This window comes from Leopardus geoffroyi, chromosome D3 (assembly GCF_018350155.1).
Source record: "Leopardus geoffroyi isolate Oge1 chromosome D3, O.geoffroyi_Oge1_pat1.0, whole genome shotgun sequence".
Taxonomy (NCBI): Eukaryota; Metazoa; Chordata; class Mammalia; order Carnivora; family Felidae; genus Leopardus; species Leopardus geoffroyi.
The window spans coordinates 74,121,511-74,139,606 of record NC_059339.1 but is presented as its reverse complement, the minus strand read 5'-3'; the positions used below and the strand labels follow the sequence as shown (position 1 = coordinate 74,139,606).

The following is an 18,096-nucleotide window of genomic DNA, read 5'->3' as shown; positions in this document are numbered from 1 at the left end:
CACAATAGGGAGTTAACACTGAAGAAGCCATTCTCCCTTTTAACTCGCGTATAAATTTGTTTGGCCTTCGTGGCCACATATTCTTGATAAGCCATGTATTCAAGAGAGCACTTTGGGAGTAAACTGTTAATGCACATCAAAAGCAGACCCACGGGAAGGGTGGGGCCATGGACAGCTTTGCAAGGATAGTCAGAACTTAAAGAATTGCACAATGATTTGAAGATTCCATTATGCATTCACGGCTTCTCCAGGTAACCTCAGTCTCCTCATGTCATGTGCTAGGCTTGTCTCCTCATTTACAAGTTCAGCTCGTTATCAGGATACTTCATTTTAGTAAATCTTTTACGTTGGCCATTAGACTTTGAGAACTATGTGAGGTGCTGGGTAAGCAGATGAATGAGACCCTAGATCCTGTCCTCCATGAGGACAGTCTCAACATAAAAATGTTTTTATAAATCCTTACTAGAGAGGATGTCATTTACAACAACCTTGAAATGGAACCTTCCCCATCCAATATGAAGAAGACTGGCATGTGACATTTTGATATTTTTTATTTTACTAAAATAGCAACCTGGCCAAATATACTTTTCAGCACATTTATTATAGCCACATGTTTATATTTATAGGAGAAGTGATGCTAATTCCCTGGTATGTTAACAGGTCTTATTCAAATTGTTCTATTTTTACTTTGGAACAAAATTGCTAAAGAGAAACATTTTAAGGCAAGTAGTGATTATAGCACACTTATCAAATTATATATTAAATAAACTTCCTGAACTGAGAAGGAGCATAAACTGAAAAGAAGGCAGTTATCTTGAATTTTATATTGTTTATATAAGATTTCTTCAAATCCATTTTTATTGTAGGTTACTGATTGCTTTCCTGTTTTCTTTTGCTAAATTTCTACCTTCTCACTAACAAATAAAAATCCTCCTTTTAATCTGTAATAGATGACTCGGGATTCTAGAATGGATTTTCAGAAACCACCGAAAGACCTCCTCACTTTATTGTATACAATAAATAATGTATTTTTTTTTAATTCGAGAGGTGGTCAAATAGGTGAACGCATAAATCTCACCAACCCTTGGGCAGTTGTAATTTCCATTCCAAAATGCATGAGTTTTTTACTTGACTATTACTCTGCTATACATTAAGTAATGGTTACTATGGCAACCTTTGCATCACATTATAACATTTAAATATAAGGTGTTGTGTTTCTTTATAGGAAAAGACAATATACTTGAATTTTTAATGTTTGGTGAAATATAATCACTATGAAAATAAATAACTTTGTTCAAGGTCAATTGAATTCTTTGCGGATTATGCATATTCCTCATTCATTTATTTTTTTGTGATGTCATGGGGCAGTACAAATTTTTGAAAAATTATTCCTGATAAATATCATATAATATTCATTAAATGCCTGTAGTTGGCCTTGCAAACAGAAAAACAAAGTTGAACCTGTTTAAGGTATTTATCAGTGGCTATTGCAGTAGTAAGAATTTGAATTTATTTAGCATCACAATGATAAAATTTTATCAAATACGTTTTTTATTTTTGCGTATCTAGTTGTGCAATATTTAGTACGACTAGTTTTGGTCTCACGTATAGTTGAATTAACAGTAGCAATTTGCTCACGCTTGCGAAAGCAAAATTAAATGAGCCATTGAAGTAATCCTTGTGGCAGTTCCAGGAAAATGGCCACTTAAGCTGAAATTATCAAGATTGATTGTTGGCCAGTTTCTTTATTCAATATGGATCAAAACTAGCCATTTCTTGTTGCCAGTGTAGTTCTAGGCCATGAGGCTGTCATCACTGTTTATGTGGACCCCAATATTTGACTTTTTTTTCATTTTTTTAATGATGATTTCTCTAAATTATTATCTCAGTGTATATTTTCTGGGAGTAGAAGACCTCACTGCCAATCAATCATTCACAACTTTTGAGGAATCATTTAAAGAGTCATCAGTGGATTGTAATATAAGACCATGAATTGGAGGGACATAGGACGGTAACTGTGTCGGAGTCCATCTCTAAAGGACATTTTACATATGTTGTTTCATCTGCTCCTGATAACTCTATATTAGAGCTTTCATTATTCCCTTTTTACAGAGGAGGAAAATAGGATTTAGAGCGGTTGTGTAACTAACCCCTAGTCACGATGCTTGTATGCTTCTGAGCTAGGGTGCATTCCCATCTGTTTGACCTCAGGGCCCTCCCTCTTCCCTTAAGAGGTTTTTTTGTTTGTTTGTTTGTTTTTTTAAGTTTTATTTATTTTGAGAGAGAGAGAGAGAGAGAAAGAGCAGGGGAGGGGCAGAGAGAGAGAGAGAGAGAGAAAGGTTGTGAGAGAGAATCCCAAGCAGACTCGTACTCTCAGCATGGAGCCTGACACCGGGCTCGATCTCACGACCGTGAGATCCTGACCTGAGCTGAAATCAAGAGATAATGACCTGAACCGAAATCAGGAGTTGGCCACTTAACCCACTGAACCATGCAGACGCCCCGAGAGGTTTGGATTCTGCCTCTGACTTGTTACAATGGGCCTTGCATGTTCAGAGTAAGAATAAAAAGCATTGACCAGAAGTCCCTAAAAGAAAAATCTTTGCTAAATGATAATTTCAATAATTTACATTTCTCCACAGCACGATGACAATCTGTTAAGTCCCTGATTGTGCAAGTTATCCTTGCCATCTTATCCTTCTAACTTTCCAGAGTTCTATTTTGCTGAAACCAAGCATAAGACTGAACTCAAAATAAACTATGAAGGTGCATTCCCGGACCTTCCGCTCTCGGGAATAGAGACTGTCCAAAGTCTGACCTTCAGTTTTGAGCTTTGAAGTTCAGAGGTGGACACAGGTGGAAATACTGTGTTCTTCATTGCCCTTCGCTGTGAGATATATTCTGGGTTGCGGAGTAAGTGCCAACAGCAGCAAAATTATCGCCCCCTCCTGCTACTAGAGTAAGTCAGCAATGGCCCTTCTGTGGTCAAAATGGCAAATTCAGCAGCAGCCATTCGACAGGGATTTGCAAAAACTTCCCCATGGCTGTTAGGAATCTTATTCAGCAGTGTCTTTGAAAATCCGATCCTGTGCAGAATTCACTATGGAGAAATGACCTCCATGGCGATTTTTTTTTAATGCGTTTTAAACAAATATAATTGGTAATTTTGCTCAATGTATATTTTGCACTTAGTACTGCAAAGTCTATTAGGTACCCATACAAATATCCAGCATTCATAAGTTTTATAGTGGTTCAGAATTTTATTTCCATATTAACGTAAAGCCTTCCCAAATTCCTGGCTTTATAGAGTCAGTTCGCCATACAAAGCCACTATACATCACTTAGGTTTGTGATGAAAGAATGGAATTGCAGCTGTGTGAGTACTAGAATACCCAAACATGAATTAGACTCACAAGCATTTGGCAATAGTTCAGAAAAGGAGCTTAATCTGGTTTCATCTGAGACTGCTTTTCTCTGTTCTACAACATCCCCCCAAGATGTTGTGTCTGATATCGGATCACAACGTAATGGGAGTGACGCAAAATCAGAGAAAGCGCTAAGAAACCAGGGGCACATTTGCTTTTCCCCCGAGATTATTTTTTCTCCTGCTTCTGCTGCTGCTGCTGCTTCTTCTTCTTCTTCTTCTTCTTCTTCTTCTTCTTCTTCTCTCCCCCCACCCGATTCCAACTCTGAAATTCAAGGTCATTCACCTATTAGATGAATTAATTATAAGCCAAAAAGCAGCATTCATCGTACTCTGATCTCACTCATATCTATAATTAAGGGTAAATATAATCTTCCTTTTTAGAAATGTACCACCCACCCATTACATTTAAAGTGCTGACTGAAAGGAAATAATAGTTCAGAGCAAGATGATTTTAGTTTAACAAGAAAAAAGTTGATAATTTAAGCTTGAAGCAGTTAGTTCTATTTTTGATTACCATTCAGTTATAAATCTAATTTGAGATATATGCTGCTTTTCTGTTACTCAAGTTTAATTCATGGTTTGCATTCTTGGTTGCATAAGCAAAGTTCAGTGGTTGATCAAGGATGTTAAAAAGCTCCCTCCCCCCCCCCCACCACCACCAAGGGAATCGGGGCAGTGTTGAGAATGTGTTAGACTGAGACCCAGATCTGATATAAAACAAACAAAAAAAATTTAATGGAAAAAGGACCTTCACAGAATGTTGCATTTGGCATTTGAGTGGCTCTGGTGGGGAATAGCTTACTGCTGAAGAATCAGTTGTAGGGGTGTGGACCCCAAAATATTTAAGCCCAGTTCACAAAGTCAACACACACACACACACACACATATATATACACATATATATGCTGCATGTATATATATAGAAGCATACACACACACACACACACACACACACACACATATATATATATATATATAATATTTGGTTACAGTATTTTAAGTCTTAAAATTGTTTGTCTTTGGAAGAAAGCAGGAATGAATAAGGGGAAGGGCTCGTCTCCTCACATTGCAGACAGTTAAAGAAAATGGTAAACTATGGGTTTAAGATTTACAGGTTAGCTCAGTGAGATGCCACATCTTGCTTCCAGTGTTTCCTGGCAGACTCGGGCAGCTCTCGACTGGGACCCAGCATAACCGCAGAGCATGAACTTGCACAATGTGAAAAACCTGAAACCTTTGTAATCTTATTTAAGGCAAAGATGAATTTGCCCATTTTGAAAGTAGACTTTAGCTTTCAAACTTAACTTTTAAATTAAGCATTAATGTGTGTGTGTGTGTGTGTGTGTGTGTGTGTGTGTGTGTGTGTATACCATGCAGGTGAATTCATGTGTAAATGAATGCCTATCCACTTTGTGCCATATTCAATTTACCTTGTTGAATTGAACGCCATTAACTTTCTAAGTTCATAAACTCGGGTTTTTTAGCCAGTGGAAAATTTTTTTTAATCTTTCTCATTGCTAAAGAGAGTTAAATGTGTGACGTAAAGGCCAAACAATAGTAAATGGTTATTGTTCATTTTACAAGTATACTCTACAATAAGAACACAATATTTTTATCTTAACTTTCCCTAGGGGGGTGATTAGGGCCCCCTTAAGTGTGAGGAAATGCTTATTTTTGTTGCTTTAGAAGAATGATTCTATTGTCTGAGAGAAAAAGAAAAAGGAACAAACAGGTCTAAAAAGAAAGAAACAGGAATGTGCTTTGTTTAAAAAAAAAAAAAAGGATTAGCATGAGCCACCAAATGTAAGTGCTATCTGGTCTTAGTTCTGTGTCACTATCCATAGTTCATGTGGCTGCGCATGCAAGTGTTAGGGGCATGGTTTATTTACAACTGGCCCGTGAAATGATTTTCTTTTACATTAACAACAGTAAGGTCAGCCACAGCCAGTTAGCGATCTTCTAGTTATCATTTTATATTTTTCACAGCTCTGTTGTGAATGCTGCTAAAACACAGTACAGCAAGCTTGTTTGTTTTTATGTTGACCTATTGAATGCATCTAGTTTCTTGGGAGTGGAAACCTTTGCCACCAGGACCAACAAGAATTAAGCACTGGTTAAGCTCATTAGGAAGACAAGCAGGCATTTCAACCTATCTGCTGAGTCCTTGTTTGAGTATTTTGTATTATTTTAGGAAAAGAAAACGAAGGCAGAGGAGTAACGTCTGCCTAAGATACAAAGTTATCAATAATGTCCCCTTCAAGCTCCTCTTTTCCTGAAAGGGAGGCTTATTTGTAAATTTACCAGACTGTGAGGAGGCTGTGATTTAAATCATTCACAGCTTTATCGATGGAAATTTCAAAGAAAACTTGGGCTTTAAATGTAGATTTTGTTACTAAGATTTACCAAGAGTGAAATTTCAGGTTGAGATTCTAAAATTGTTGAATGCCACTTGTAAAATGATAAAGAAATCATTTGATGTTATGCTGGTTATAGATGTTATTCCTGGTTTATAGAAAACTATTACAAAGAGCTCTGTATTTTAGTTTGTCATTGGGTAGCATTTTGATATCCTAAGTTCGGAAGAGGCAGTAATTGAGCATGCGGATGTCATATTTTTATCTGGCAAATGACCTGGTTTAATCTGGTATTTATGTGGCAAATATGAAGATACTCGCAATGAATTTTTGCTCAAAATGAGCTTCAAAACTAAAATCTCATCCTTAAAGTTTTATTCGAAAGTAATGTTGACTATGTATCCCTTGGAAAAGTCTTAAACTGGAAACAGTGAAGGCAAACTTATCAGTAGCTGTTTAATCCTTTATTACTCATCCAGCACTCACAAAAAAATCCCTGGAACAGAGAGGTTCTCTTTATGATATTTAGCTATATGGCACTGGAAAGGGGAGGTTTGAATTTTTGATTTTCCAGCTTATGGGTCATATTTGACCAACTGCTTTCACTAGAAGACATGCCACTTTGTTGAGCTATTTAGGAATCAAAAAGACTGTCTTAATTTAAAACAAGGACTCTTTGTTTTAGTTGGTGACTGCCTTGTGAAATTTTTCAGTTCTCAGCGGGTTAACCAGGGAACAGGGGCAGAGTCATAATTGGCCTATTTAGAGTATTTTGCATGTGAATAGTGTGTTAGTGAAGCATCCCTAAGTCTGTTGTGAGTGACATGGTGATTAGAATTTAGATTAGGGAAAACACATTCTGTACTTTATCAAGGACAGTAATTAGTTCAGTCAGTAAAAGTTGATTACAAGTAACGATAAAGTTAGATTTTTAGTACTTAATTTTAAAATTTCTTTATTAAATAGTAAATTTGTTCTTAATATAAATGGTAGTATCTACACTTGTTTTCTTGCATATCAGACTAATTAACAGAACAATGTGTTCAATGCAGAGTATAATCAGGCGATTTATATATTATGGGTAAGTTTTTATGTAGTTTTTAGAAAATGTAATATTATTATATGATCTTTTGTGTGTCATCATTTTTGAAAGTTTAGTCATTTATCACACTGTGATAAGTTAATGATATTTGTGAAAGTTTTCTAGTGCTCAGGTAAATGTTTAATCTGTGGGGATGTATTTTAACTTCCAGTAGTCCTCAAGAGGGCATTCTAATTTGTTCCTGTTCGCTTAGAATGCCTACTATTTCTATGATTTTGGAAGTTAGCGTGAGATTTGAATTTGCTCCCGGTTCTGCTGGCATTTTCTCTTCTGTGGGTGCTGTGTAAATCCGTGGGGGATAATGCCGAGCCGATGCAGAGTCCTCAGTGGAGGGGAGCGTCCTACCCTCACCCCCAACGTGAGCCGTCGGGGGAAGTTGTGTGCGTCCGAAAAATCAGATTCTTCTGGAGTTCTTGCGAAGGAAGGGCATGAATAGTTCCCAGATATGAGCCTAAGTGTAGATGAAGAAAACATGACTCTTACACAAACGCCCTCTTCTTAAACAATCAAAATGTGAGTCTTCTTAGGATGAAAGTACTGTTTCAAGAGAATCACCTTCTACCTTCCTCTCAAAAGCAAAGAATTTGAAAAATCACAAACTTCGTGCTAGCTTCTTAGACTGCTTTTCTTTTCCTTTTTGTTTGGTTGTGTTTTAATTGTTGCAGCTCGGCAGATGCTGTTTTCTTTATTGCCGTGGTTTAAGTACTAACAATCAGTTGGGGGGTGGTGAATGTGAAAAACTAACCTTCTATGTTTGTTTTCCCTTTTGAACCTTTTAGCAGAGTCTCCTTGGAGGTGACATGGATATGGGCAACCCAGGAACCCTGTCGCCCACCAAACCTGGTTCCCAGTATTATCAGTATTCTAGCAATAACCCCCGAAGGAGGCCTCTTCACAGTAGTGCCCTGGGTAAGGTATTCCTCTGTTTGAATGCCTGAGTGATTAGTAGTAGTCTTTTTCTTTCTTCCTCTCTTTTTTGATGCCATCCTTCTCACCCTATTCTCACCCCACCCCCCAAAACCATAAAATTTTGCTCAAATGTCAGGCTCGTGACCACCCCTCCCCAGTAGTACATTGGATGGGTATGTTAACAACTTCTAGTAGCAAGAGAACTATTTTGGTGTATGCTTATTTCTTGTTTTCTCTTGGCTGCCCATATAAGGAAACTTAAAAAAAAATCAAAGCTTAAAAAAAGTTAAATATCTTGATTTTTATGAAAAAGGCAGAATTCGATTTCTGCCAGAATAAAATATGATAGCAGTACTGACATTTTGCTAAGGTAATGATTTAAGAAAATCTGGTCTAATCTAAATGGCTTCATGGTTTAATCTGTTTTAGTTAGGGAAATAGGCATTCGGGGACCTCACAGCCTCTTCATTTTCTTTCAGAGGTGCAGACAAAGAAAGTTCGAAAAGTTCCTCCAGGTTTGCCATCTTCAGTAAGTACTGCTTGTTTCTGCTTTGTATATTGTTTTATTTTGTTCTGTTTTGTATTGATGCAAGGGAGATAGGAGCAAATGAGGTTCCATGCGCCAGAGCAGCGTGTTTATCTAGACTGGGGATGAGGTAGGAATGACCTGCACGTCCAGCCACCTGACCTACGTTGGAGTGATTAATTGTGTATCCTGGAACACTGGGTGGTTGTGTTGATATTCAGCAGTTTAAGCTCTGAAGAGAGCCTTGAAAAGGTGCCTGAAGTTCGAGGAGTTTTACCTGTACAGGGCTTTCAAGAGAATGAGTATTAGTTTCATGTGTTGGTTAAATTCTTTGTCGGTATTATGATGATTTATGGATTTGCATGCGAAAGGAGATTTGTAGAGAGGATTTAGGAAAAATTTACATGGGTTTCAGCCCAGAGTGCAGAGAGAATGTCTCTATTTTCTAGAGAGGTTACTGAATAAATGCTGCAAAGGTAGCTGCATCAGTAGCCATTTGTGTCTGGAATACCAGGTGACAACTAGAAGAATCCAGCTGTAACCAAGAGCATTCTGGGTCTTTTTACTACCTGGAGCCATACTCAGGCGTTAGTGAGGTCCCTCCAGGCTCCAGCGTAGCAAAAGTTGGTTGTGATCCCAACTAAATGCGATATCTTATTTTCAATTCTTATGTATATTTTCAAATCTGAGTTCCTACGTGATTTTATTTAATTTTCTTTAAAACCAGTCTTTGCCTAAGTAAGTAGGCAAATTGCTTTGAGTAATTTCCTCCTTCCCTTCTTCTTTTTTTCCTTTCTTCCTTCCTTCCTGTAAATATATATATATGTATACATATATACATATATATATAGAGAGAGAGAGAGAGAGAAAGAGAGATACATAGTTTTGATTTAATTTAATTTAATTCTGTGTTCTGTAGGGCACTAGTATTCTTTGAAAAGAATGCTCATAAGCCTTATTGCAAGTTCTTCTCCTCTAAAATAAAATGGTATTTGGGTTTCTGAAAATATATTACCAATTGATGCTCGCATATTAGTTTTACTTCATTTTTAATAAATTAGGAGAATAATAGGTTTTGCAAATGTGCTAAGATTAGATTAACCCAAACACCTGTGTATTTGACTTGCTTTCAGTTCAGCTCATCCAAAAAATTATTAAGTGAATATATCAGAGTGAGTCTTATCAGGAAAAAAACACAAATTTTGTATGCTGATTATCATAGACTTGGTAATGTTGAAGAAGCATCACAAAATTATCCATAAATACAGAAAAATATTGTGTAAATAAAACTGCCAATTGTGTATAAAATAGTCACTTTGGACTACCAATAAGTCACTTAAAAATGTACTGAGTGGTTTATTCTTTAAATTTCTGTGCTGTATTAAAATTGACCAATATCCCTTCAGGTTTTTCTAAGCATATTTTAAGCTTGAAGTTGGTGGTGGATTTAATGTAGATGAAACTTTAGCTTTTAATAGCTTTTATGACAACCTCAAATGATACAGTCTTCACAGCTGTTGACATTTAAAACATGCCTGCACCTAATACGGACAGTATTGAATACAATAAGTGGACCTTCAGATGTCCTGAAATGATGGAATAGTTGCGTGCTGTTAAAGCCATGTAAAACTTGAAGCTATAGAACCTTATTTATGCCTCATAGCCAAACAAACTTTGTTTTTTCCAGTGCTAAAATTATGCAGAAATCTACCCAATTTCTAAGGAGTGTTTTGGTGTGGCCTTAGATATTACCTGTCTGCTTAATCATTGTCAATAATAATCTCTCCTACTTCACTGTAAGTTAAGTATTTTCCTAGAGTTAACTGGCCACTATAGAAAATTTCACGGATACAGTTTTTTCTTTGCCATTTTGACAGTTTGTGTGTTTTTGATATGTTGTCCATGTTGAGAAATAAAAAGGTATCTTTCCTTTCTTCGCAGCAGATCTAGAATTGGAAATTTAGTTTGTATTATTTAATTTTTGGCTTTTGATGGTCAGTTTAAGATTTACTCTTCTTAGAGAATTTATCTTGGCTAAATGTTTTAATGGTCCTTAAGGAACATTCTCATAAGTAGAGCCTGTTTTTTTAAAGACAAGGAGGAAAATTCAGTCGAAATGGATATTTTATCCTTGTTATTTTTTTGACTTTTCTTTTTTTAAGCAAGGAGAGTAACTAAGTTTGGTCAGTTTCAGAATCCAATCATCTATTTATTGTCATTACTTTAAAAAAAATCTCTGCTCTGTTTTAATAGCAATGATGTGACTTAGTTTATATTAGCTTCGTTGCATGCATTGGGTTGCTTATTCCTTATAACAAGATCCATGTGCCTTCTCACTGCACGAAATATATATTTTAATTTGATCGAAAGACATGGTCCGCAGTAGTCACTGTAACACGTTTGCTCCGGTATTTTTAGACCTCTGCCATGGTTTTTTTTTCTTTTTTTTAAGCTCAAATTAATATATACCTGGTAAGATATTTCTAAAACTTGCTTCGGTATGTATGAATAGTTTTCTTACAAATAATAAGAAACTGGGGATAGTAAAAGGTTTCTTTTCAAGTGATTATGACTAGCTAAAGACATTTATATGTTTTCTTCAATACATATTTACCGTGATAAATAGTAATAAATCTGTCACAATCTGTGGTGTGAACTCACTTTTTTTTTTTTTCTTTTTGAAATGGGCCCTTTCTCCTCCTTGACATAAAAGAAAGGAAATTTAAACTGTAACATCTGTAATGAGATATTATTTATGACCTTACTAGAGTACAGAGGCTGGACCTCTTTTGTCGCCATTAGGCTGGATCTTCACAGGAAATGAGAGCAAGGCTTGTCTGGCCCTGTTTTTGAAAATACTGCAGCATCTGTGGGAGAGAGGAAACATAAGCCTGGCCCAACATCACGCCATGGATCTGGCAGGATCCTTGAATGTGTTTGGGCTGTGCACTGCATCTAGAGACCTCAAGTCACTGAAGAAGCATGACAGTGATAGGATGGCGGAAGAACCATCCTGAGGGGTCGCCTTGCACAGGCGCAATGGAGGGAAGGAATTCTGTCCCTCTGGACCACAGAGGCCTGTACTTAGGGCTAGGGTGATGTTTCTTTAAAGACAAGGCTGTGTGAAATGACAACTAATTGCCCACAAGAGCCCTGCTGAGTACTGCAGAACATTTTTGTGTTCTCTGTTCAGCTGGGTGGTACGTTCTTCTTTTCAGGCACCTACCAGTTTCTTGTAACCCTCATCTTTTGATGAGAGTTTAATAATAAAGCTTTATTTTTTGTTGATGCCAGAATTTATTTCACCACTCTCTGATTTCTTGGATCTGCACATGAGCTTCTTGTTTTATTTCTACATTTTGGTTTCCTTTTTTAAATCGTATATCTTAAACTTGGTATTTTTCGATTTTACTGCTCTTCCATCATAGTTTCTATCTTTGTATAGCCTAATAGTCACACCTATTGAATCGTGAATTCATACAGAGAGAAATATACCCATTAAATCACATTTTGGGGGGACAATGATCCATAATTCTTAGAAATTTACATGGAAGCATTAAAATCTAGAAAGCAAAAAATTTTCACCTTATGTCATTCTAAAATATTTTTTCCAAACACACATAAAAAACTCAAAGACATGGTCTTTTAGAGACTTTATTGTGCCCACCAATATGGAAACACATAAAACTGCCCTCTTCTTATAACTTGAATGCATGAAATGATATACATTTAACCAGAAACTGTTAACAACTGCAACCATTCTACTTGGAATGTTGATGAAAATTTGTCTTCAATTCCAATCGAGCTTTAAAACTTTAATGACAATGTCACTGTCTTCCCCAGTTGGAATCCCTGGAACTTCAGATTTCTCTAGAAATAAGAAGTTTTATCTTTAGAAATAGTTTATGACCTGTCTTATCACCAGTGATTTTTCCAAACTGAACTTTTCAGTAAAGTCTATTTTTTATGTTAAATTTACTTTCTTTTTCTTTGTGTGTTGTTTTCTAAATCAGGAAGATCTGGCAAAGTTTGTATTAAGTGATCAGGAATAATTCTGGACACATGGATCCTAAGGACAACAATCTCTACAATAGTAACACTTCTAAAATAAGATTTGGGCACTCCCAGAAAATTTTAGAGATGAGTTAATCTTTAGATGGACTTGAAAAATACAACTTCAATGTATATGAGATACCAGGTTTACCAGTGTTCTTAAAGAAGAATTCTTAAAGAACATAAAATCTTAATGTTTAAATGAGTTTTGGTTTTTTGGTTTTTTGGATTTTGGTTTTTGGTTTTTGGTTTTGTTTTTGTTTTTACAGAAGAGATTGTTAGGAAAATATCAGGGAAAGTTGGATAATGCTGATGGCCTTAAGTGATCCGTGTGTTTTACATTATATAAAAAACCTTCATATGTGAAGGTAGCAAAAATGATCTTGAGTTCATACCTTAAAAAATTTTTTTTTTTTAATTTTTTTTTTTTCAACGTTTATTTATTTTTGGGACAGAGAGAGACAGAGCATGAACGGGGGAGGGGCAGAGAGAGAGGGAGACACAGAATCAGAAATAGGCTCCAGGCTCCGAGCCATCAGCCCAGAGCTGGACGCGGGGCTCGAACTCACAGACCGCGAGATCGTGACCTGGCTGAAGTCGGACGCTTAACCGACTGCGCCACCCAGGCGCCCCATACCTTAAAAAATTTTTAGGAAGGAAATGTTTTTTCTCAAATGCTTGAGGAAATCAAAATTTAAAAGAGAAGTTGGTAATTGTTTATTTCCTTCTTAGAGGCTCAGAAATCATGTGTTTGAAAAGTCAGTACTTAAAATATATAATTTCCCCCATCACTTTGAAAGTGATCATATATCACAGTGATGCTCTTTCATGTCAGCAAAATTTTGACTTGAGTGATAATGCAACTTACATTAAAATAAAATATATATTAATTTTAAAATGAACTAAGTGTCAGCGACCTGGACTCCTTCCTTTGTAGGAAATTCTAGAGTAACCAATTATGTGATAATGTATAAAAGGAGGGGCCTCATCAAGGTTCATTCTTGGAGAGGTAGATCCTTTGTGAAAAGTATAACTATAGGTGTTTACATTACAATATTTGGTCAACTCGTAATAGTTAACTTTAAACTTAGGGTGCCCATTCTCCAATTAAAAATATTGAAATATGAAGTTTGGATATTAAACTTATGTTTACTAGTTATAAAAATGTATAGACAGAAAAAGATGAAGTATAATGCAATTAAATCATCCCCAGTAGGACGGAAGTATTATTCACACAATTTACACAGAATATGTAACCTGACGCCAGCGAACACCTTGAAGGTTGAGAAAATATTCGTCACAGAGAGCGTATATTTTTGTGCAGTTAATACTGAATATACTAAACCAGAAGCTTCAGAAGTTCAGCATATACATTCTTTCTTTGAAAACTAATCCTATCCTCTGCATTGCAGTTTGCAGTTAGAGGCTATGGAGGTTATGCTTTTTGTGAATTGCTGCTTATGAAACATAGGAGAATCTCTATATTTAAGTTTTTATTGGAGGCTCTTACTCTATTAAGAATATTTCAAAAGGCATATGAAATTCACACACATTTACAACATATGTACCATTAGGCATTCCAGTCTCTCAGGAGTTTGCTATAAGATTTCTGTATTTTTGTTTGGAATTTTGGAATAATGAGATCTCTCTTCCATCATCCTCTCTGCTAGGAAACCTACTCCTGCTCCCCTTAAAAAGATGACTTCTGGTATGTGTATTTTAAATATAAAGTGAGAAGAAATGTAAGGGAGAAGAAAAACAGAAAAGTTAACTCTAGAGGAAAGGTTTGCATATTTGTGAGCTCTTTAGGGATTATCTTTACCACGAAAAGGATTTATGTGTCAAACACTCAATTGAGAAGAAACCACCTAGATTCCTCCTCAATAGAGATGCCTGCCTGGCCCCTTTTGTCTGATTATTCTACTGAGCAAGCTCTTCTAAGGTGGTGTGCATGATATATATTCCCCCCACCCCATGTGTATTTTTATTTTAAACCAAGTTTTCAAAATTTCACCTGCTGAGATTTGTCAGGACTTTTGTTAAGGTTTCCACAACTGTAACAATAGCATTTAGTGTAAAACTGGCCTCATTCGTTGAGAAAGGAGAAATACATTTCAGGAAACTGTTACTTGGAACCTATTTTATCACTTTCACTGAAGAGTATATTTTGGTGCGAAGTCTTGGACTCTGACTGGTTTAATTATTAAGAAATCGAAGAAGCTGCCGGAAGGCTGCTTTACCTAAAGAGAATTGTAACAGGCCTGCATGCATTTTGAAATTATAAAAACTTGTTTCACAGTGTGTGGCTTGACTGTGAATTTATTTTGTGTTTGTGGAATAATATAAATGCTTGGCTTAATATTTGGTTGGAGACCATTTTTTTAAACTTTTTCCATTTCATTGACTGAACTGTTCATTTTATTGTCTAACATGGTGGAATTTTCTCGTTTTTTTCCCCCAGTCACTGATAATTTCTGTGTTTTCAAGGCGTGTTTTCCTGATTTCAAACAATTCTGAAGTTTTTGTTTCAAAGTCATAAATCAAAGTCAGATAAAACTTGGAGGGCTAAGTAAGATCCTCTCAGAATATGTAGCAATAATCCTAAAAGGAATGAAGAGTCTCTTCAAAAATAGCAAAGTTGTATTTTCTTAAGGCAGATTAAATTCTGTCAGGCTGTTGACAGACACTTGCTTTGTTTTGTTTTTTAAATAAATTGCACTGAATTCTTAAACTGAACATAAAGTCACATTTCAAAGCAATAGCATGAGATTCTCAGGCTTGATCTTCACTGTCCCAGGGTGTATTTGTGTACAGGGCTGTGCTCATTTTAAAGGAATAAGAGCTTTTGTAAAATGCGGTGCGAAATTTGTAGTTTTAAATACTCAATTATTTTATCTCAAAACAGTAGCATGTGAATGATACCGACTTCTTTTTTTTTTCTTTCTTTCTTTTTCTTTTTTTTCCCCCGGTGGTTGCAGCTGTTGTGTAGGTGCTTAGCTCTTTGAGTTTTATGCTTTGCTTGAGCTTATACTCCCTCTTCAGAGAAATTAAGGTAGTGCAGAAGAGTCTGCATTTTGTAGAATTTCAAGGTTGACAAAAGGATGTGAGTTTCAGTGAGAAGTACAGATTTCAATTCTGAAGGAATGTGCAAATTCATTTTTGAAAAGAACATTTTAAGAATTTTATTTAAGCCGCTTAGCGACAGCCCCTATTATCTGTCTAGTCTAACTTTGTCATCTGCAGAATTAATCATAAATACGCTCCTGAGGTTGAAACTTGATACATAAGTGATTCCTTCTAGAGTAATCAGAAGAGGACCTGTGCGTGTATTAAATGCCACTAAATTTATTTGGAGTATTCAGTGGAACAGAATAATAGGGGCATTTCTTAGTGAAGCCCCTTGGTAGCAAAGTGTAAAGAAATGTCTTGGTGTTGCCGCTGTGCATCAGCAGTGTTTTCAACGATAGTGATTAAAAGGCATTTCCTTTGTGAAACATGGACTCCTATTAGAAAGGCTTAGTGTTCTCAAAAAATGACCCCTGTGGTATATTCCTCACACACATACAAAAACTGTCACTGTTACCACTTGCTGTTACCATCTAGGGATTTTTTTTTTTTTTTTTCCTGGAGAAAATGCCGTTTTGGAGCAATTACTTTGATATCATCCGAGAAAGAGCGCCTGTCTGCAGCAGCTTCATCATCCCCAGCCTATATCATTCTAAATATGCCTCCTGGATTATACTTATAATAATATTGTAATGGCTTTCATTCTACCGATTGGCAAAGTCTATCATTATATCATTAGCTGCCATGAGAAAGCAGTTTCAAGTAGGGTCGCTGATTCTTAGCGTTAACGTTTGCAAGTAACCCCGTTTGGGGAATTCACTCGTTTCACAGGTGCTCAGGTGTGTTAACCTAGGGTACAATAATATTTTCTGGCTTGCTCATTATGAAACAAACTTGAAGTACAAAATAATTCAGTAATAAGCAGAGTATGAAAACTGGGGTTTTATTGTAGCAAAGTCTAATAACTTGAGATGTTAGCAGATGAGATAAAAAATAAAATTTGTCTAAGGGTACAGTGGTAGTCAACTCATTTCTCCAAACTACTGAAGCTGAAGTTTCAAAAGAGTGTTCTTGGCCTGGCAATTAAGACCTGTTGATTCAGTTTGAAATTTTTAAGCCATTAAGCTAAATAGAAAATTAATCTGTTTCTGTAACTAGTGTGCTGTTTGAAAGTATTGTTATATAATAAAAAGGTACAAATTCTGCCATTTGATACTAAGGCATCTGCTTCACGAGTGAAATTTTATTACCAGAACCTGTGGGTTCCTCATATAGTGCCTTGATAGGAATTTTATTTTTAGATGTATACAGCGCATTGCCACACATATCATCTGGAGTTTAATTGATAGGGATGGGCAAGAGAAAATGGAATTAGGCATTTTTATTATGGGCAGATACAGCTGGAATTCTGAAATTCAAATCCCAGTAAGTCGTTATTCTATAAACCATGCTATTTTGTTTTCCCTTTAATAAATTACACCAACAACCTAGCTGTTAAGTGGAACTCCATCATGACAAACTGGGAGCATCCAGGTGGGAGGGGAAGACAGCATTTCAGAAGTTTTCATTCATTCATTCATTTCTTTCTTCATTTATACTTATTCAAAGTATATTGTTCAGCTAACCTAAAAACCAGACACACCAAATGACATTGTGCGTTTCCTCCTCTTCTGTGTACCCTTTATTTAAATCGTGAAGCTTCACAGCTAAGGTCCTTCCTGTTTAAGGAAATTCTCAGTGTTGCATCACTTACATCCCCAGTTGGTGGGGATGGCCTTACATTTTAAAGAGCATAAAGCCTGGCCTTTTGAGAAGGTTGTGCATTCAAAGACCCAAATAACACATGCAGTGAAACACAGGGACCTCTTGTCCTTTAGGCTTATTTTAGAGATGCTGAGTCCCCTTACTCACCTTGAAATGGGTAAGGATCTTTTGCACATACATCTTTTTTTTTTTTTTTTGTCCCATACAGGCTAAATTCACTGCCCTGCATGTTTCTTTCAAATATATTTCCAATGAATGACTATAGTAATAAAAGTGGTGTGGTGGGATAGAAATAACGCTGCACTAGAATTAAAGAGATCTCTCTAATCAAATGTGTGGTATCCTCTATTTCCTCACATAGTGGCCCTAGTTGGGTCACACATCTATTTCATGGTCTACAAAGGAGGTATAAATAGCACCTTCTTCATGAGATGATGTTGATATACTAATAACAATAACAAACCTGAACATAGTATTTATTCTGTGCCAGGAACTGAGTACTTTGCATCTAATGAATCACTTACTCCTACAAAATCCTATGCGATGGGATGTCCTACTCTTTATTCATGGCTAAACAAACAGAGACACAGAGGGGTGATGACACATGCCTGAGGTCACACAGCTAATAAATGGCAGAGCTGGGGTTGAGACCTGGGAAGTCTGTCTGCCAGGTTTCTGTGTCCTTAATCATGATGCCGTGCTCCCCCTGGCTATTCAGAGTATTTGGTAGAACAAAAATCTCTACAATCTGATTGTTGTTTACTTAGCAAGTATTTGCCAACCTGGAATAAATTAAGTATTCAGAATGTTCATCTCACTGTAGAATGACCCTCAGTACCTCTAAGTGGTACACTGGTTTTTACGCACAGCTTCTGCTCAGCCAGATCCCTTAGAA

The 18,096-nt window shown here is 36.3% G+C and overlaps 1 protein-coding gene across 46 annotated transcripts in view; it reads left to right on the top strand.

The window, feature by feature from the left end:
- The window catches only part of TCF4 (transcription factor 4), a 356,138-nt gene that overhangs the window by 221,330 nt on the left and 116,712 nt on the right, over window positions 1-18,096 (top strand). For 36 of the 46 annotated variants that reach the window (XM_045456837.1, XM_045456838.1, XM_045456831.1 and 33 more), the window contains 2 exons: window positions 7,663-7,792; window positions 8,272-8,321. In XM_045456837.1, coding sequence (XP_045312793.1) covers window positions 7,663-7,792; window positions 8,272-8,321 — 180 coding nt within the window. Of the gene's footprint in view, window positions 1-6,724; window positions 6,863-7,662; window positions 7,793-8,271; window positions 8,322-18,096 lie in introns of those variants that run through there. The other 10 variants (XM_045456818.1, XM_045456855.1, XM_045456824.1 and 7 more) reach the window with 2 other exon arrangements.